This window comes from Podarcis vaucheri, assembly GCF_965113315.1.
Source record: "Podarcis vaucheri genome assembly, chromosome: 4".
In the NCBI taxonomy this organism is placed as follows: Eukaryota; Metazoa; Chordata; class Lepidosauria; order Squamata; family Lacertidae; genus Podarcis; species Podarcis vaucheri.
The window spans coordinates 6,343,480-6,363,739 of NC_138762.1; the positions used below are offsets into that span (position 1 = coordinate 6,343,480).

General features: G+C 47.2%; 1 protein-coding gene across 6 annotated transcripts in view; it reads left to right on the top strand.

The window, feature by feature from the left end:
- PDE2A (phosphodiesterase 2A) overlaps positions 1–20,260 on the top strand; it is a 394,356-nt gene that overhangs the window by 247,211 nt on the left and 126,885 nt on the right. For all 6 annotated transcript variants that reach the window (XM_082219118.1, XM_082219113.1, XM_082219115.1 and 3 more), the window contains one exon: positions 17,088–17,177. In XM_082219118.1, coding sequence (XP_082075244.1) covers positions 17,088–17,177 — 90 coding nt within the window. The remainder of the gene's footprint in view (positions 1–17,087; positions 17,178–20,260) is intronic.

Below are 20,260 nucleotides of genomic sequence, written 5' to 3' on the forward strand. Positions count from 1 at the left end.
ATCTTCAAATATCGAAAGGGCTGGCATACAAAGGATGGAGCAAGCTTGCTTTCTCCCACTCCGGAGGGTAGGATTCGAACCCGTGGCTTCAAGTTACAAGAAAGGAGATTCTGACTAAACGTCGGGAAGAGCCATTTGACGGTCTCTTTTGGAAATTGGTGGGCTCTCCTTCCTTGGAGGTTTTTAAGCAGAGGCTGAAGGCCATCTTTCATGGATGCTTTAACTGATATTTCTACAATTCTGTGAGCCTGTGATTCCATAATTCTATTTTTACTGATTACCTTGACTGTTTTGACCTTGTAAACTGCCCTGAGGTCATAAGACGAAGGGTAGAATATAAGGTGTATTTTTTATAAAAAGTAAGTTAGTAAATAATCTTCTGACCCCACAGTTGTGTGAAATTAGTCCCCACCACACACACGCATGCAAAAACACCATCTCACCCAACTTTCATGCCTCTCGCACAAAATATGAACTCTTTGCAAGTACAGTCATACCTTGGTTTGAAGTAGCTTCAGGATGAATATTTTCGGGTTGCGCTCCGCGGCAACCTGGAAGTAACAGAGCGCGTTACTTCCGGGTTTCGCCACTCGCGCATGCACAGACGCACGGACGTGGGTTGCGTTCACTTCAGGATGTGAACAGGGCTCCAGAACGGATCCCATTCACATCCAGAGGTAACACTGTTTTCTTTTTCTGGCAGTTTTGTCCTGAGCAGTTGGGGTGTTTGTGAGCATGCCAACACATCACAGCAGTCCAGCCAATGGTGGGAGAGAGTGACTTGGAGATGGGCTGGCAGGTGAAAAGCAACAACCGGCATGTGGGCTTTGCTGTAGCAGCACCTGTAACGAATCGTGTCATACAAATGTGACCTCCCCGAATCATAGCTGTCAACTTACAGATTTGAAAATAAGGGACCAGCAGCCAAAATAAGGGACCTGCAGCTTCACCTGTTCCAGGCACTCCAGTCTTCCTGTCCTCCTGCGGTCTGGTCAAACGCATGCTGGTAGCTTCGAGAACACTGTCCAACTTCACTGTTCAGGGAAGTTTTTAATATTTAACGCTGTATTGTTTTTAATACTTGATTGGGAGCCGCCCAGAGTGGCTGGGGAAACTCAGCCAGATGGGCGGGGTATAAATAAATTATTATTATTATTATTATTATTATTATTATTATTATTATTACCAACTTTGTAACCAAAGGTTCAACTGAATAGAATCTGAATCACATGCACCACAAGGCCTATGCAGCCTCAACTTAAGATGGCTCCCCGGCCTGGCTTTGCACTGCAAAGTTTGGAGCAGCACATGCAACAAAATGGCGCCTAGCATTGGAAAAAACCCTCAGCTTGCATTAACTAGCCACACACAAGGCATGCAAGCTCCACCCCCAGTCGTTCTTAGACTCCTTATTGGGTGAGCAACACAGCCAAGCAACACAGTTGGAGCCTCCCTCCTCCCTGGCCGGCAGGGAGGGAGGGAGAGGAGCTGCTTCCTTTGAAATTTAAGGGACATCATTTAAGGGACATCCATCAATAAGGGACAGCAGCAGGACATGGCGCTGGAATAAGGGACTGTCCCTTCAAATAAGGGACACTTGACAGCTATGCCCCGAATTCTCCAGCCTTCTTGCATGCAGCGATTCCTGCACTGCAAGGGGTTGGACTGCATGACCCTTGGAAACCCCTTCCAACTCTACCATTCTGTGACATTGGGGGCATTTTGCTGGATATTCTTTGGGGGCAGTCTGAACAGTTTGACATTGAGGAGCTGGAAAAATCAGCTCAGAAAATTGCCGGTACCTTCTGGGGAATTTTGGCGCAATTACAATCCTTAAATCCAAACATAAACTACATCCTGAGAGTTCTCACCTTGGCTTAAGTCACATCAAAGTTTCTTTTTCTTTTTTAAAAATAATTTTTATTGAGTTTTCCACTTTTATCATATTCACATTTTGTTGCATAATTCTATACATTACTCTATAAGAGCAACGACCTCCTTCTCTCCCTCTTTCTGACTTCCACACATCTTTCTATATTCTTCTTGTTGTTTAGACGTTTAGTCGTGTCCACCTCTTTGTGACCCCCTGGACCAGAGCACCCCAGGCACTCCTGTCTTCCACTGCCTCCCGCAGTTTGGTCAGACTCATGCTTGTAGCTTCGAGAACACTGTCCCACCATCTCGTCCTCCGTCGTCCCCTTCTCCTTGTGCCCTCCATCTTTCCCAACATCAGGGTCTTTTCCAGGGAGTCTTCTCTTCTCATGAGGTGGCCAAAGTATTGGAGCCTCAGCTTCAGGATCTGTCCTTCCAGGGAGCACTCAGGGCTGATTTCCTTCAGAATGGAGAGGTTTGATCTTCTTGCAGTCCATGGGACTCTCAAAAGTCTCCTCCAGCACCATAATTCAAAAGCATCAATTCTTTGGCGATCAGCCTTCTTTATGGTCCAGCTCTCACTTCCATACATCACTACTCGGAAAACCAGAGTTTTAACTAGATGGACCTTTGTCGGCAAGGTAATGTCTCTGCTTTGCTTTGTTTGTCTATATTCTTAGCATTTCTATAATCACTTATTTACCTTCTATCTTATTGTAGTATTTCACCTTGTTATCGGTAAATCATTTCCTTATGTATACATTACAAAACATTTCATTTCAAGCCTACAAACGTTTTCAGATGTTTACAATTTTCTTTCATGTAAAATATAAATTTGTTCCAGTCCTTTTGAAACAGTTTGTCATGCTGATTCTGGATCTTAAATTCAAACAAACTACATCCTGAGAGTTCCCACCTTGGCTTGAGAGACGTCAAGGAAGAGCTCACAGTAGCCTAAAGTGTGCTAGAAAACAGGGAGAAGGAATAGGAAAAGAAGGAAAGAAAACACCCTGTGACAGAATGGCAGATTGTGTGACATTGCAAATGAGGGAATAATTCATGAATAATGGCAAATTTGCAAGTTCAAGACGAACAATTTGCCAGGAAGAGGACAAATGTGACAGGCCTGTCTTCCTGGCTCGTTGTTCTCTCCACCCACAGCGGCCAGGCAGACAGGAGAGTCCCCAGGAAGTCTTACGAACAGGGAAGATCAGTACATCCGCCCTCTGTCATTATGCCTGCATTGCTGAAATGTTGACAGTTGCCCTTTGGGTGATTCTGGCTAGTAGCCAAGGATAGATCTGCCTGCAATATTCCCCCCGAACTCATATTTGTTGGAAGATTTGGAACTGATGAAGGAAAGCGCATAGTTAAACTGTGGAACTCCCTCCCACAGGACGGAGTGACGACAAACACCAACCCAGGTGGCTTTATAAGAGGACAGGACAAATTCATGGAGGAGGAGAGGGCTATCGGTGACTTCTAACCGCAATGACTTTGCTCTGCCTTCACAGTCAGAAGCAGTGATGCCTCTGAACCCCAGTTGCCAGAGACCACAGTGTTGTTCTTGATGTAAATGTTGTTGTTGACGTAAATGTAATAGGCTGTATAATAACAATTGTAAAGTTATTTACTAGAAACTACTTGCTGATCAGAAGGTCGGCAGTTCGAATCCCCGCGACGAGGTGAGCTCCCATTGCTCGGTCCCTGCTCCTGCCAACCTAGCAGTTCGAAAGCACGAAGTCCAAGTAAATAAATAGGTACTGCTCCGGTGGGAAGGTAAATGGTGTTTCTGTGCACTGCTCTGGTTTGCCAGAAGCGGCTTAGTCATGCTGGCCACATGACCCGGAAGCTGTACGCTGGCTCTCTCGGCCAGTAAAGCGAGATGAGCACCGCAACTCCAGAGTCGGCCACGACTGGACCTAATGGTCAGGGGTCCCTTTACCTTTTCTCATAATGTCAAAATCAACATCGTGACCTAACATATTAAAATGTAGCTTATTCAGTTAACCACCAAGTCCAGTGGTACCTTCAGGTTACAGACTCCACTAACCCAGAAATAGTACCTCGGGTTAAGAACTTTGCTTCAGGATGAGAACAGAAATCGCATGATGGCGGCACAGCGGGAATGGGAGGCCCCATTAGCTAAAGTGGTGCTTCAGGTTAAGAACAGTTTCAAGTTAAGAACGGACCTCCAGAACGAATTAAGTTCTTAACCTGAGGTACCACTGTATGTACAAAATGAGATTCCTATTTTGTCAGTCCCATAGTGCATTCCTTTCTAATTTCTTCATCTTCTCTTGTATTTTCCTATCTGACGTATTCCTTAGAAGAGTACCACGAAATAGACTTGCATGTGTCTAATGAAGATGATAAGGTTGTTGGACATAAGAAACTGGCACTGGTAGATGCTGGCACAGGTAGACAAGACAAGGATTCCTGGATATTCCCCTGTTTCGCCACAAGGGACTTCATCAGCTGTGCATGGTTCCAAATCATATGGATTTGTGTAATATAGGCATTCTAGTGGTTTTGGTTTCCCATAATGGGCATCTGATCAGCGACCGTGAGAACAGGATTCTGTACTTGATGGGCTGCTAGCCTGATCATTTAAGGGCTCTTTTGATGTTCTTAAAGGTAAAGGTACCCCTGCCCGTACGGGCCAGTCGTGTCCTACTCTAGGGTTGTGCGCCCATCTCACTCTAGAGGCCGGGGGCCAGCGCTGTCCGGAGACACTTCCGGGTCACGTGGCCAGCGTGACTAAGCGGCATCTGGCAAGCCAGCACCAGCGCCGCACACGGAAACGCCGTTTACCTTCCCGCTATAAAGCGGTACCTATTTATCTACTTGCACTTGGGGGTGCTTTCGAACTGCTAGGTGGGCAGGAGCTGGGACCGAAAGACGGGAGCTCACCCTGCCGCGGGGATTCGAACCACCGACCATGAGATCGGCAAGTCCTAGGCACTGAGGTTTTACCCACAGCGCCACCCGCGTCCCTTTTTTGATGTTCTTATGTTGCCTGAAAAAGCCCCTGGCCCAGCCCAGCCTTGAGACTTCTGTGGGGATGCTGGGAGGACCTTGCCCTCCCGCCTTGCCAAGCTCGGCTGGCTGCCAGCTCCTCTCCCTGTTGGAGGCCAGCCTGATGACCCCTGCTTTCATCTCAGCCACGACAACTTAGACTGTTGTTCATGGCATTCCTAGCTCTGCATCTGATGGAGCTCACCAATGACGTCTCGCTGTGTGGAGAGGCAGCTCTGGAGTCAAGGTCGTAGGCTGTTAATGCACCAGATTCGACAGCGAGCAGTAAGAATAAAGGCACGGGTCATTGCACCCAGCCTAGAAAAGGAGGACGGTTGCAAATGGATAGGCATGGAGCAGCTTTTTAAGGAAGGAATAATTGCTGAGTGGAGCTTCATCTGGGACTCTGCTGCTGGTGGAGAATTCACGCAGGATTTGCACCCCTGCAAAATTTCCCAAAGGGCCAATGAATCATAGAATTGTAGAGTTAGAAGGGACCCCAAGGGTCATCTAGTCCAACCCTCTGCAATGCAAGACTCTCAACTAAAGCATCCATGTCAGATGGCCGTCCAATCTCTGCTTAGAAACCTCCAAGGAAGGAGAGTCCACCACCTCCCAAGGGAGACCTTTCCTCTTTGGAACAGCTCTTACTGTCAGAAAGTTTTTCTTTATGTGTAGTCAGAATCTCCTTTCTCGTAACTTGAAGCCCTGGGTTCGAGTCCTACCTTCCAGAGCAGGAGAAAACAAGCTTGCTCCCTCTTCCATGTGACAGCCCTTGTGATATTTGAAGATGGCTATTTTGTCTCCTCTCAGTCTCCTCTTTTCCAGGCTAAACAGACCCAGCTCCTTCAACCATTCCTCATAAGGCTTTGTCTCCAGTCCCTTGGCCATCTTGGTTGCCCTCCTCTGCACACATTCCAGCTTGTCAACATCCTCCTTAAATTGTGATGCCCTGAATTGGGCGCAGTATTCCAGGTGTGGTCTGACCAAGGCAGAACATGGTGGTGCTATTTTTCCCCTTGATCTGGACACTAGACTTCTGTGGATGCAGCCTAGAATAGCATTAGCTCTTTTTTGCTACTGCATCACACGGTTGACCTAGTGGCATTCTTAATAAATACTTTATTAAGCATATAAGATTCAGATAAAATTAAGACCTTCTTCACACAGTGCACAGTCAGGTGTTTTTTTTTACTGTTTATTGTACTGCAAACCTCGAGGTTCCCCTTAGAATGCTTTCGCTTCCCCCTGGACCCGCAATGGCTCCAATCCTGTCTGCATCTGAGTTTACTGTTGCACGGTGTGACAAAAGAAATAAAGGGAGGGGGGATATGTAGGGAAAACAGCTATTAAATCTCCTCCACCTCATATCAGAAGCAGATGATTACAGTCTGAACACATACGCACAAATCAATTTAATGTGCACGATTTAGGCTTGAGACATAACACTCAGCAGTTCCTTAGTGTGTAATTTGGATATATGCCCCTGCCCCCCCCCAAAAAAAAACCTGCCGACCCCTTTCCAAAGAGGAGCCTGGTTCTATTTCACTCCCTCTCCAACTCAAGTGTGGTTACCTGCTACTGCACTCTTTGCCAGTCCTATGAATATTGCATCATGTGTGCGTCGAGGAGTATGGGGAGTTGGAGAGTTACAACCTTCCAGTAAATATTCAAAACACAAAAGGTACATTTTGGATTCGGTCTCATCCAAGCGTCTTAAAAAATTAACAGTTGCCTTAAGCGGTGTGCACTGTCAGCGGAGAACTTCGGGTGACGCTCACTGGGGTGGACTCTTTCAGATGGGGTCTAACTCACACAGAGATAGCAGCGCCTCTTGAGAAAGGGATGTGGGTCCATTGCAATATGCAGCACTGCCCTTGAAGCTGCAGCTAGTGCAGAAGGCAACAGCAAGCCTGTTTTTGGGTGCCCACGATAGATCCGGTCTGGTCGCCTCTCCTCCAAACGGAGGTGGCAGAGAGTTGGAAAAGGGCAAGCAGAATGCTCAAGGAGGTGGAGTGAAAAGCTGCAGCATTTGAGTAAGGGAGAAAGAGGTGACACGCTAGAAGCTTATATAACGTTGGAAAATGTCAACCGCTTCTTCTACCTGGGCAGTTATCTTTCCACAAGGGCCGACATTGATGCTGAAATCCAGCATCGCCTGAGCTCTGTGAGTACAGTTTTCTCCCCATTGAAGTGCAGAGTGTTTGAGGACCAGGACGTTCGCAGGGAAACCAAAATGCTTGTTTACAAAGCTATTGTACTACTAACCTTACTGTACGCTTGGGAAACGTGGACCACTTATAAACGCCATCTCCAGCTCCTTGAAAGATTCCATCAACGGTGTCTCCGAAAAATTTAACACATCACTTGGGAAGACAAGTGAACTAATGCCAGAGTACTGGAAGAAACAAAGATCACCAGTGTTGAAGCAACGATTCTTCAACATCAACTTTGTTGGACTGGTCATGTTGTGCGGATGCCTGATTGTCGTCTTCCAAAGCAACTACTCTATTCTGAACTTAAAAATGGAAAGCGTAATGCTGGTGGTCAACAAAAGAGGTTTAAAGACTGTCTCAAGGCAAATCTAAAAAAATGTAGTATAAACACCAACAACTGGGAAACACTGGCCTGTGAGTTGGAGAACAGCCTTTACCAAAGGTGTCCTGGGCTTTGAAGATGCTTGAACTCAGGACACAAGGGAGAAACGTGGCAAATCCACACCGGGATCAACTCCTGCCTGGAAACCAATGTCCCCACTGTGGAAGGACGCGTGGGTCCAGAATTGGCTTCCACAGTCACTTATGGATTCATTATTAAATGGAAGACAATCTTACTTGGCTATGAGTGATCACCAAAGAATAAGACATAATTATGCATGGCAGAGAGAAAGTGAAGAGAGAGAAGTTTTTCTCCTTCTTTGATAACATTAGAACTAGTGGGCATCCCACGAAGCTGATTGTTGGACCATTCAGGGCAGATAAAAGGGAGTCCTCCTTCTTGCAGCACATTGTTAAACTATGGAACTCCCTGCCACAGGAGGCAGCGATGGCCACCAACTTTAAAAGAGGATTGGACAAGTGCATGGAAGAGGAGAGGGCTAGGGATGGCTGCTGGACATTAGGGCTAAGCTGTGCCTCCACGGACAGAGGCAGTGAATACTTCTGAATACCAGTTGTGGATACAGCCATAGTTCATCTGCAGAAGATGGATGATAGATTAAATAGCTGTCAAAGGGGGTTGATCAAATTCATGGAGGATGGCGCTTTCGATAGCTGGCAGTCGTGACAGGAACCTCCATCTTCGGAAAAGGAATGCAAGAGCAGCAGCTAAGCGGACTGGATGGGAGAGTTGGAAAGGGAGCGAAAAAGAACCAAGATCCTTTCCAAAGCACCCCTGGCCGTTTGGGTGAGCTCTGCCAAAATTGTGGGAATGTTCAGGGATGCAGAAGAGGATATATTGTTTGATTACAGCCTTTCCAACTCGTGTTAACAAGTTCACAATTTAGCAGAGTAACATTCCCCCTTTTAAACTTGCAGCGGATGCATTTGCTGAGGCTCGCTAAAGCCTCTCTAATAACTGTTCTGGTATTTCCCCCTTATTCCCTCATAAAAGATAAGACACGACACAGTCTTCTATAACAGTGTTTTTCAACCACTGTTCCGCGGCACACTAGTGTGCCGCGAGATGTTGCCTGGTGTGCCGCGAGATGTTGCCTGGAGGGAGGCGGGTGAGTCAGGCGGCGAGAGGCGGGGCGGCGGCGGCGAGGAGAGGCTGCCCAGCGCGGGGCTCTCGCCGTCTGCCTGCCTGGCTGCCTGCGAGCTCGGCGGGCAGCGCCTCCGTCCGCAGCGCCCGCCTCGCGGCTCTCATTCCCTGCCCCTGCCAAAGCTCACCCAGCCAAGCCGCGCTCTCCTTCCTGCCTCGCTTTGCTGCCTCCTCCCCCCCCCACCCCCAAAGTTTGGAGGTTCCCCGGCAAGGGGGAGGGAAAAAAATTGAAACTTACGCTTTCGTGCATCCCTCCCGGCGTGACGCTGCGCGCTGACGTCACGGGGCTGTAATGGTGGTGTGCCTCGAGATTTTTTTCATCAAACAAGTGTGCCTTTGCCCAAAAAAGGTTGGGAAACACTGTTCTATAAAAGTATAAAAAGGGTTTACTCACTCACATTCTGTTCACAATTGGATCCCAGAAGGCAGACTTAGCTTAGAAAAGTAACATACACCTGGAAACTATCTCATAAGGAGACAGTCACTTTGTCCTCTCTTGGATGGAGGCCAAGAGAGCATCTTTGGCTAAGCAGATGTTGCTTCTTCGATGCATGTAGTCAAAGAGAGACGGCTGCCCTGCCCTGTGCACAAGTGAGGCCACGCCCTCCTCTAGCCACATGCAGAGGAAGTCTGTCCCAGACAGGAGAAACAAGAAGTTCTGACTGGCTGGTCCAGACATCCCGTTTTATGTCCACTCTAGGGATGTTGTACTTGACTGCTCTTGTGTTTCACATCCCACAAAAATAAAAACCCAAATAGCTCCCTAAGGGACCCTTCCGTTCTGTGTTTCTCACCTGAATTATGCGTATTCAATAGATTTGTGTAGATCTGTTCATACTGATGTAGCTACTGATATAATCTGCATCAGGAGGGGTCTCGCTCGGGTTGCTACAGGGTGCCCTGAGACTCCCCGGCAGCCTTATAGGGGTGCTAGTGTTGTACATGGCGGCTCCTTAGTAATCTGCACCGATTCCCGGCCATGATGGGCACATCGGCTCCCGGCTCCGATTTCAATCTGCCAGCATTGCTGATCTCGCAGTGCTCCCGCGGTGACATTTTCGGAGGGCACAATAGCACAGCATCAATCACAGCTGGGGAACAAACAACAGCAGCTCCACGCAAAGGCAAAAGGTCGGGGCAGGCGTAGACGTAAGAAAATGCCCTCTCCAGCTGTGGGGGGAGCCACCCCCCCCCATGAAATGCCCTCTCCTTTGTGCATGGAATGTGTTCCAATTTGTATAGTCCCTCTCAATCTTTCTCTTTGATGCCTGTCAGCTTTCCTACTATCCTTCTCAAAAGAGACAGCAGCAGTTGTCAGATTTTTTTGGGGGGGGAATCAGCTTGTAGAATCATAGCATTCTAGAGTTGGAAGGGACCCCTGAGGGTCATCTAGTCCAACCCGCTACAATACGATAACCACGGCAAAAAGTTTCCTTGACAGATGGCCACCCGACCTTCGCTTAAAAACCTCCGAGGAAGGAGAGTCCATCACCTCCTGAGGGAGTCCACTCCTCTGTCTAACAGCTCTTGTCGCCAGAAGGTTCTGCCTAATGCTTGTCTGAAATCTCCTTTCTCCTCATTTGAGACCTCTGGCTTCAGGTCCTCCCCTGTGGAGTAGCAGAAAGCAAGCCTCCTCCATCCAACAGCCTTTCAGATATTTGAAGATGGCTACCAATGCGGGTGGCGCTGTGGGTTAAACCACAGAGCCTAGGATTTGCCGGTTCGAATCCATGCGACGGGGTGAGCTCCCGTTGCTCAGTCCCTGCTCCTGCCAACCTAGCAGTTCAAAAGCACGTCAAAATTCAAGTAGATAAACAGGTACCGCTCCAGCGGGGAAGGTAAACGGCGTTTCCGTGCGCTGCTCTGGTTCGCCAGAAGCGGCTTAGTCATGCTGGCCACATGACCCGGAAGCTGTACGCCGGCTCCCTCGGCCAGTAAAGCGAGATGAGCGCCGCAACCCCAGAGTCGTCTGCGACTGGACCTAATGGTCAGGGGTCCCTTTACCCTTTATCTTTAGCAGGTCCCCTCTCTGTCTTCACCTACTCCCTCAATAAGGCTCAGTTTCCGGACCCTTGGATCATCTTGGTCACCCTCCTTTGCCCACCTTCCAGCTTGTCAACATCCTTCTTCAACTGGGGTTCCCAGAAGTAAGCACAGGATTCCAGGTGGCTTCTGAGCAAGGCAGAATATATATATATTTTTAAAAAGATATTTATTAAAGTTTCCAATTTTTGCAAAACATAAAGAAAAAACAAACACAAAAATATTAAAAACACATACATTTCACAGCTTATTTTCTTATAACCTATTTCCCCGACCTCCCCATACCTCCCCTTATTGTATTCCCAGTTTGAATTGTTTATACAGCAAATCCTTATCTCAAAGCATTACAGCTTAAAAAGAAAAGAAAAAAAAGATAGAGAAAAGAAACACCTTATTTTCTCTCCAACATCTTAAATTGTTATAACTTTAAATTCTTGCTTAAAAAAGAAACTCGTTTTATCATAATTACAGCTTGAAACCACTTAATTTCAATCCAACATCATTCAACATTCCTTAATTTTGCAATATTTTTGCAAATAGTCCTTAATTTTTTTCCAGTCTTCTTCTGCCGACTCTTCTCCCTGGTCAAGGATTCTGCCAGTCATTTCTGCCAGTCCCATACAGTCAATCAGCTTCATCTGCCATTCCTGAGCAAGGCAGAATAGAGCAGGGCTCCTATTGTCCTTGACCTTGCACCCGTTGAAGTTCCCATGGGCAGCGTAAGAGTATAAGAATAGTTTGCTGGATCAGACCAATGACCCACTTAGTCCAGCGTCCTGTTCTCACAGGGACCCACCAGGGGCCTCAATGGGGAAGCGAGCAGCAGCTCAAGAGCATCTCTCCTCTCCTGGGGCTTCCAGAAGTTGGTAATCCTCTTATACAGGGGTACCTCGGGTTACAGACGCTTCAGGTTACATACGCTTCAGGTTACAGACTCCGCTAACCCAGAAATAGTACCTCGGGTTAAGAACTTTGCTTCAGGATGAGAACGGAAATCGCATGGCGGCAGCAGCGGGAGAACCCCATTAGCTAAAGTGGTGCTTCAGGTTAAGAACAGTTTCAGGTTAAGTACGGACCTCCAGAACGAATTGAGTACTTAACTCGAGGTACCACTGTAAAGCCATCACTTTAACCCCTGCAGAAGCGAGTCACACAGTTTGACCCTGTACTGTTTAAAGAAGCATTTCATTTTATCTCCCCCTAAATCTTCAGATACATTGGATGTCCATGAGAGAGTGAAAGAGAGAGATCATTGCTGGATTTACGTATAAGCTAAACAAGCTATAGCTTAGGGCCCCACACTCTTGGGGGCCCTAAAAAAATTTAAATGGAAAAAAACCCGGATGTTCATTTCCAAAATATAAGATTTATAAGCTATAAAATCTATATGGTTTGCTCATTTCTATATATAGGGTGCCTACATGCATTTCAGTTCAACAATGACTTTGATAAAATACATATTTTGTTATGTGCAAATAGCTTTAGAAACCTGTTAGGTCCGTGAATTACCATATAGCATATGTCCAACACAAAAAACAGTGACCATTTGTTGTTGACAAAGGACAGCTAGACATATAAAGGGCCCCGTTACCTTCAGCAACTTAGGGCCTCATCAAACCTAAATCCAGCCCTGAGAGAGAGAGAAGAGAATATCCCAACTGGTGCTCTGGGTCACTTGACCTTTGCTGCAGTACCCTGTCTGGCCATCGGTCCTGGGGGCGCTGCAGTGTGGGTTCTCGCAGGACTCAGAATCACAATCCGCTCTAGAAGCAATTTCCCCCCTGTCCAAGAAAACACAGATATCACTGATGTGCTCAAACCCATTGAATATTGCTTCCTGGACTGCATCCAGCCACCCACTGTGCCTGCTGGTTTCAGTAGAAGCCCCTCAAGAGATATTTTTGTCCCGTACTCTATTAAACCATTCTGCAATCCTTTAAGCAGGGCAGGAAAGAGAGAGCCCTCCCTGCCCCCTTGCGGGTCAGAGTGAGGCCACCTCTGAAAAGCCGATCTCCATTAGCGCACTTTGCATGCGTTAGTCCATTTTTTTGCGAAACAGTGGGGTTTTTTTTACCTTTAATATCAGTAATTTAGATTGCTGGCGTTCAAGGGTTTGGCAAATTGCCCCTTTTGAAAATATATCTCAATGACTAAATGTCTCCAGAGAGCAGGGCTGGAACGACTGGGTTTTTCTTTTTTTTAATGGCATGGATTCATTTCTTATACAGTACCAAAATGCGGCACACGGTCACTCAGTGTCCACAGCAGACGCAAATGCCTGGCTCATTTAAGACCACATAGAACCTTTATTCACGATAATGAACTCACAGGTGGATAATGCTTCCATTTTTGTATTTCTTTATTCTTTGAGAAGGGAATCTTTGTACAGGTTAATACTCTATGCTGCGCGCTGTCTTTCGACTTTTGTCCTTCCCAGCTCTGACGCTTTATGGCTCAAATGTCTGATTCTTTGTTTTCTTTCTTTTTGATAGGTTTTTGTTGTTAACAAATCAAGATTTTTTTTCAAAAATCGCTTTGCTAGGGATCTGCATGTTCACCTTCAGGATCTCAAAGCAGGGATGTTCTCCTCCAGTCACTCCCCAGCTAAATAGTGACTCCTAGCGGTGAGAGGAAGAGGACAGAAGATAAGACTGAGCGCTACACTCCAAATATTTTAATAATAATAATAATAATTATTATATTTATACCCCGCTCATCTGGCTGGGTTTCCCCAGCCACTCTGGGCAGCTCCCAACAGAATATTAAAAACATGATAAAACATCAAACATTAAAAACTTCCCTAAACAGGGCCACCTTCAGATGTCTTCTGAAAGTCAGATAGCTGTTTATTTCCTTGACATCTGATGGCAGATGGCGCCACCACCGAGAAGGCCCTCTGCCTGGTACCCTGTAACCTCACTTCTCGCAGGGAGGGAACCGCCAGAAGGTCCTCGGAGCTGGACCTCAGTGTCCAGGTTGAACGATCGGGATGCTCCTTCAGGTATACTGGACCGAGGCCATTTAGGGCTTTCAAGGTCAACACCAACACTTTGAATTGTGCTCGGAAACGTACTGGGAGCCATTGCAAGTCTCTCAGGACCGGTGTTATGTGGTCTCGGCAGCCGCTCCCAGTCACCAGTCTAGCTGCCACATTCTGGATTAGCTGTAGTTGTAGTTTCCGGGTCACTTTCAAAGGTAGCCCCACATAGAGCACATGGCAGCAGTCCATGCGGGAGATAACCAGAGCATGCACCACTCTGGCGAGACAGTCTGCAGGCAGGGAGGGTCTCAGCTGGAGTACGAGATGGAGCTGATAAACAGCCGCCCTGGACACAGAATAAAGTGTGCAACCCCCCCCCCCGAATCCTAGGAACTGTAGCACTGTGGTGCGTAAACTAGAGTTCCCATTATTCTTTGCAGGGCTGTTTTAAATGTATGTCATTTATGGTGCGGTGGTTAGAGAACCTGGGAGTCCAGAGTTCAAATCCTCCCACTTGGCCATCCTCCCACTTGGCCACGCAGCCTTACCTCACAGGGCTGTTGTGGGGGTCAAGTGGGGATGGAGGGGGCAGGGAAGGATAACACACACCACCTTAAGCTCCCTGGAGGAAAGACGGAATATGAATGCAATGCATCAACAAATCCCAAACCCAGCAAAGTGTTACTATTCTCTATCATTGTAGGTTGCCGTGGCTGTGTCTCCTGGTCCTCTGTTATCCCACCTCTGTCCCTGTTCATCACTGGCAGATGCTAACCGAGAGAGTTAGCATTACGGACTCGCAAATTTTTATGTTGCCGTTGATAAAACGCCTGTAAGAATCTCGTGTGCTGTTGCAACACCATCAATCACACTCTCTGTGGCTGAAATGCCACAGCCAGCGAGAGGATCTCTGGTAGTAGCCAAAGATGCTGATTTGGGGACATTGTGTGCAAAGAGAAATAAAACCGAACTGAAAAGCAATCCCCCGCCCCTTTCTCTTTTAGTTCCTGCAGGCTCTCGGTGCTTATAAACTAGAGGGGGGGAGGAGAAATAAGAAGTCAGTACCGGAAAATGAAAAGTAATAACTGTCCTCCGCAAGCTAGAGCCAGGCAGAGGTTGTTCTTTGGTTTCCGATTCGTAATTCCAAGCCGAACCTCAGTCATGTTTAGAGGTGGAGGAGAAATTCAAGGGCCGTAGCGCAGTGGCAGAGCATTCGCCTTGCATGCAAAAGGTCCCGGGTTCAATCCCCAGCGGCATCTGCAAGAGACTCCCTATCTCAAACTGTGTGAAGCTGCTACCAGTCAGAGCAGGCTCTACTGAGTTAGATGGGGCAGTAGGTTTGGCTCCGCATAGGGCAGTTTCCGCTGTTTTGAGTTTGCATTTGCTAAATACAATAGTTTTATTTCATTTATTTGTTCCCTGCATGTAAGTGGAGATTGTGGTTAATACAGTGTAATTCTGTCCATCAGGGCTAGGCGGATTTGTGATGGAAGTGTCTCTGGTGGCATTTTGTAACAGTTTCCTTTTAGAGGAGAATGTTGTGCTTTGGGATCAAACCCCAGCGTGGCCTTTCTGTGGAGAGCAGGATTCAGCAGGAGGTTGTCATCCACTTGTGGGGACTGATAACAAGGCCCCGAACCAGCGCTGGCAACACTGATGAACTCAGATCCCCTTCTGGGACAGCGTAGGCTGAGCATCATAGCCAGGGACTGGGCAAACATGCCATCATATTTGGGTAAGGCAGCACAGCAATTTCGCATTTGCCCACTGCCTTGCAGGACATCTTCTGGAGAAGAAAAGGCCAAGGAATAAAATCAACATAAATGGAGAGCATTTGAGACTTGATTCTCTGCTTGACTGTGACTATGCCTCCTGATGTATATTGTGCTCAAGGAAGTCTGGTTTGCTCAGAATCGAGTACAGTGGTACCTCGGTTTACGAAAAGTCCTGTTTACGAATGATTCGGTTTATGAACTCTGTGAAACCAGAAGTAGTGTCCCGGTTTGCGAACTTTACCTCGGTCTAAGAACGGAAGCCAAATGGTGGAAGGGCACCGGCGGTGGGAAACCTCATTAGGGAAATAGTGCCTCGGTTTAAGAATGGTTTCGGTTTAAGAACGGACTTCCGGAACGGATTAAGTCCATAAAAGGAGGTACCACTGTACAGTCAAACCTCAGCTGTAGAACGTAATTCGTTCCGGAATAACGTTTGACTTCTGAAACGTTTGACAACCGAAAACTGAAAGTGGAAGCCCCAATACAATAGGGAATCTCAAAACGGAAGCCAAGTAGCTTGTTTCCAAAAATCGTTCAAAAACGGAGCAGTTACTTCTGGGTTTTCAGCATTCGGGAATCGAGTTATGGCTGTATACACTTCCAGGTAAAGGTAAAGGGGCCCCTGACTGTTAAGTCCAGTCATGGACAACTCTGGGGTTGCGGCGCTCATCTCGCTTTACTGGCCGAAGGAGCCAGCGTTTGTCTGCAGGCAGTTTTTCTGGGTCATGTGGCCAGCATGACTAAGCCGCTTCAGGCAAACCAGAGAAGCACACGGAAGCGCCGTTTACCTTCCCGCTGGAGCGGTACCTGTTTATCTACTTGCAGTGGTGTGCTTTCGAACTGCTAGGTTGGCAGGAGCAGGGACTGAGCAACAAGAGCTCACCCCGTCGCAGGGATTCAAACCGCCAACCTTCTGATCGGCAAGCCCTAGGCTCTGTGGTTTAGACCACAGTGTCACCCGCGTCCCATACACTTCCAGACTTAACGCTAAATACATTCCTTTTGGCCAATGAGCCACCACAGCTGCTAAAGGGCCGTGAAAATGTGTGTCCTGGGCTTTTTTGACTTGTCTTCTGATGTACAGTCATACCTCATGTTATGTTTGTTTCAGGTTGAGCATTTTCAGTTTGCGTCCCACGGTGACCCGGAAGTACTTGAAAGGGTTACTTCCGGGTTTCACCACTAGCGCATGCGCAGATGCGCAAAATGGCGTCACGTGCATGCGCAGAAGCGGCGAATCACGACTCCCACACGTGCAGACGTGGGTTGCGTTCTGCTCATGTTGCGAATGGGCCTCCGGAACAGATCCCGTTCACAACCAGAGGTACCACTGTACTATGCGAAAGCAAAGAGATGCATTGGTTGCCAGATGAGAAATATTTTGGCACTGTTTGAAGCTCTCCCATCCCATTACAGTCACTGCTTCTCAGGCTAACCTATCTCACAGGGTCGTTGTGGGTATTAAATTGGTGGGGGAGAAGAACCATGGACTCCACCTGGAGCTTCTTGGTGAAAAAAGCGGGATAGACGTGCAATAAATGAATAATTCTTAAAAATAATAAAGAATGGATGGGTCTTTGAACCGGCAGGACAGTTCTCCTGCGCTAAAGCTCCTGCTGTTTTCCTCTTTCTCCCAGGATGCCTTGCTGAGCCTGGGCTCTGTCATTGATGTCTCCAGCCTCCGGGAAGTCATCAAAGATGCCATCGCCTCGGTGCTCCCCAAAGTGGTAAGTAGAGCAGTCAGTTTTTATTTTAGGAGAGGGGGTGACCCCGAGGACGGCAGCTTCTTTTCCCTTCCAGCTTAATCTGCGCAGCTGAACTGGCCAGAGGGAGGAGGGGGCTCCCTTTTGTCAGAAATTGAGTTTTCAGGTATAGGTCCTGTCGACATGCAGAGGGCCGGGAGGCCAGCTGGCAAGCCCCAGCTATGCCGTTTCCATCCGTCGGCCTGTACTCTGACGTAAATTGGTGACCCGGGCTTCAAAGCCAGGGCACGTTATCAGCAGAGAGAACTGAGCACACAGAATAGGCATGAGGCTTGTGGAAGCATACTACAACTACAGATTTATTCATCATAAATCAGGACAAAGAAACATATCGTCTCTCTCTCATGTCGTCTCAGAGAGAACGGGAAAAGGAAAAGCTATACACAACAGAAGTTCCCAGCATACCGTGCTGGAATGTAAACAGACATGTTTGGATGATGGACTCAAGGGCATCCTGATCAAATTTGCAGATGACACCAAACTGGGAGGGGTGGCTAACACCCCAGAGGACAGGATCACACTTCAAAACGACCTTGACAGATTAGAGAACTGGGCAAAAATAAACAAGATGAATTTTAACAGGGATAAATGTAAAGTATTGCACTTGGGCAAAAAAAATGAGAGGCACAAATACAAGATGGGTGACACCTGGCTTGAGAGCAGTACATGTGAAAAGGATCTAGGAGTCTTGGTTGACCACAAACTTGACATGAGCCAACAGTGTGACGCGGCAGCTAAAAAAGCCAATGCAATTCTGGGCTGCATCAATAGGAGTATAGCATCTAGATCAAGGGAAGTAATAGTGCCACTGTATTCTGCTCTGGTCAGACAAACTGGAACGTGTCCAGAGGAGGGCAACCAAAATGGTCAAAGGCCTGGAAACGATGCCTTATGAGGAACGGCTAAGGGAGCTGGGCATGTTTAGCCTGGAGAAGAGGAGGTTAAGGGGTGATATGATAGCCATGTTCAAATATATAAAAGGATGTCACATAGAGGAGGGAGAAAGGTTGTTTTCTGCTGCTCCGGAGAAGCGGACACGGAGCAATGGATCCAAACTACAAGAAAGAAGATTCCACCTAAACATTAGGAAGAACTTCCTGACAGTAAGAGCTGTTTGACAGTGGAATTTGCTGCCAAGGAGTGTGGTGGAGTCTCCTCCTTTGGAGGTCTTTAAGCAGAGGCTTGACAACCATATGTCAGGAGTGCTCTGATGGTGTTTCCTGCTTGGCAGGGGGTTGGACTCGATGGCCCTTGTGGTCTCTTCCAACTCTATGATTCTATGATTCTATGATTCTATGATTCTATGTGACATGTAACAATTCCACATGTCTGTTCCTTAAGGTGGAATAGAAATCTCAACAGGTCCCAGTCTGCTTTGAAGCATCTTGGTCTGCAGATCTTTGGAGACTCTGAAGCACGGAACTTCATTTACTTGCCTTCATGTTCCTGACTAGAATGCCAGAAACTGCCTTCTACTCGGTTATGTTTAGATCCATCTTCTTCAGTATTGTTGTGGGTTTGGAGGGGGTCAGTCTGGATGATGCCCCGAGTCCCTTGCAGGTCTTGGGGTCCTGTACCCAGTGGGAGTTAGCATCTAAGAGAGGACGCTATTGCTGAAGTGGTCGGGAAGGTTTTTGGGGGAGACAATGGCCTTAGCTGGCCACTTAAGTGTCCTCATCAACATCCCAAAAGATTGAGCTAGGTTGCAAAAGCCACAGCTAAAGAATGGTGCCCTCCAGGCGGGGGGGGGGTACTTTCTTCCACCCCACTCACCTGCCTGCTAAGCTATAGAGAACTATAGTGGGAAATATGTGTGAGCTGAGCTTGAAAGCAGGGTGGGAGCTGGATGCACAGAGACGTGCTTGCTCTGTGCTGGATCCAAAGATCTGACTAATGGAGAGGCAAGATCTGTTCGGGTGTCAATGCTGGGAACACCTTCGTCTTGTGCTCTGGTTGTTTGTGTGTAAATAAATCCAGATATCCTAAAGACACCACAGTCTCTGTTGACCTTCATTCCATGGAAACCTAACACCAGGGCAAGATCCTGGAAGGCCTGGCATTTCTCACTGCTTGGAGACTGGGGTGGCAAATAACAGCATTATCTGCTGGGATGGACAGCTGCTTTCACAAGGCCAGAGGGCTTTGCTGTCCTGCTACCCGAGATCCTTTCAGTTGGGGGTGTTGAGATTTGAACCCGGGACCTTCGAAACAAACCTGGCATTCCCTTTGCCACTGACCTGCAGCTCTTCCTCCTCCTCTTCTTGATCCCTCTCCTCAATAAGGGCCAGCAGCTTAATCAACTGAAATGTGTGTTGATTAATTGGTGGGGGGCAATTTTATTCTGCAGGGCTTTTGGTTAATGGCACACCTGTCTTTCATGATTCTAGATTCAGGAAGGTAGCCGTGTTGGTCTGACGCAGTCAAAATAAATTAATAAATTAAAAAATTGGCCAATAGCACCTTAGAGACCACCTAAGTTTGTTCTTGGTATAAGTGTACATGTGCACAAAAGCTTATACCCAGAACAAACTTAGTTGGTCTCTAAGGTGCTACTGGACAATTTTTTTATTTTTATTTTTTTTATTTTGACCTGTTTTTCCATTTCAATTCAGGTGTGTTTCCATAGCAGGTAATGGAGAGCGGGGGAGGAAGTCTTAGAGATAGCTCCTCCTTTAAGCAATAAGTGGTAGCTTTGGTGTTTTAAATTTTAAGTAATATCTCATATATCTCCATCTGAAAAAGACGCTTCTGTTGACTGTTTAGAAACATGCATATTAAATCTCAGATGACAAATGCGCTAATATTCTTGGGAATGATTGACAACCCAACTGTTCACCCATGATGAAAGTAAAAAATTAGTCACGGCGCTTTCATATTTGCATTTTGTCATGTTCCAAGACACTTCCCGTGGCCAGACTATGAGGCTGAAGAGCCAGAAAAACACTGTTCTCCCTCTCTTCCGAGCGTGGCACCTCTTGGAAGATCTGACTGTGTGACCTTAGAGTTGCATTCAGAAGCAGCTCAGGTTCAGGAGAGTGCAAGCTGTG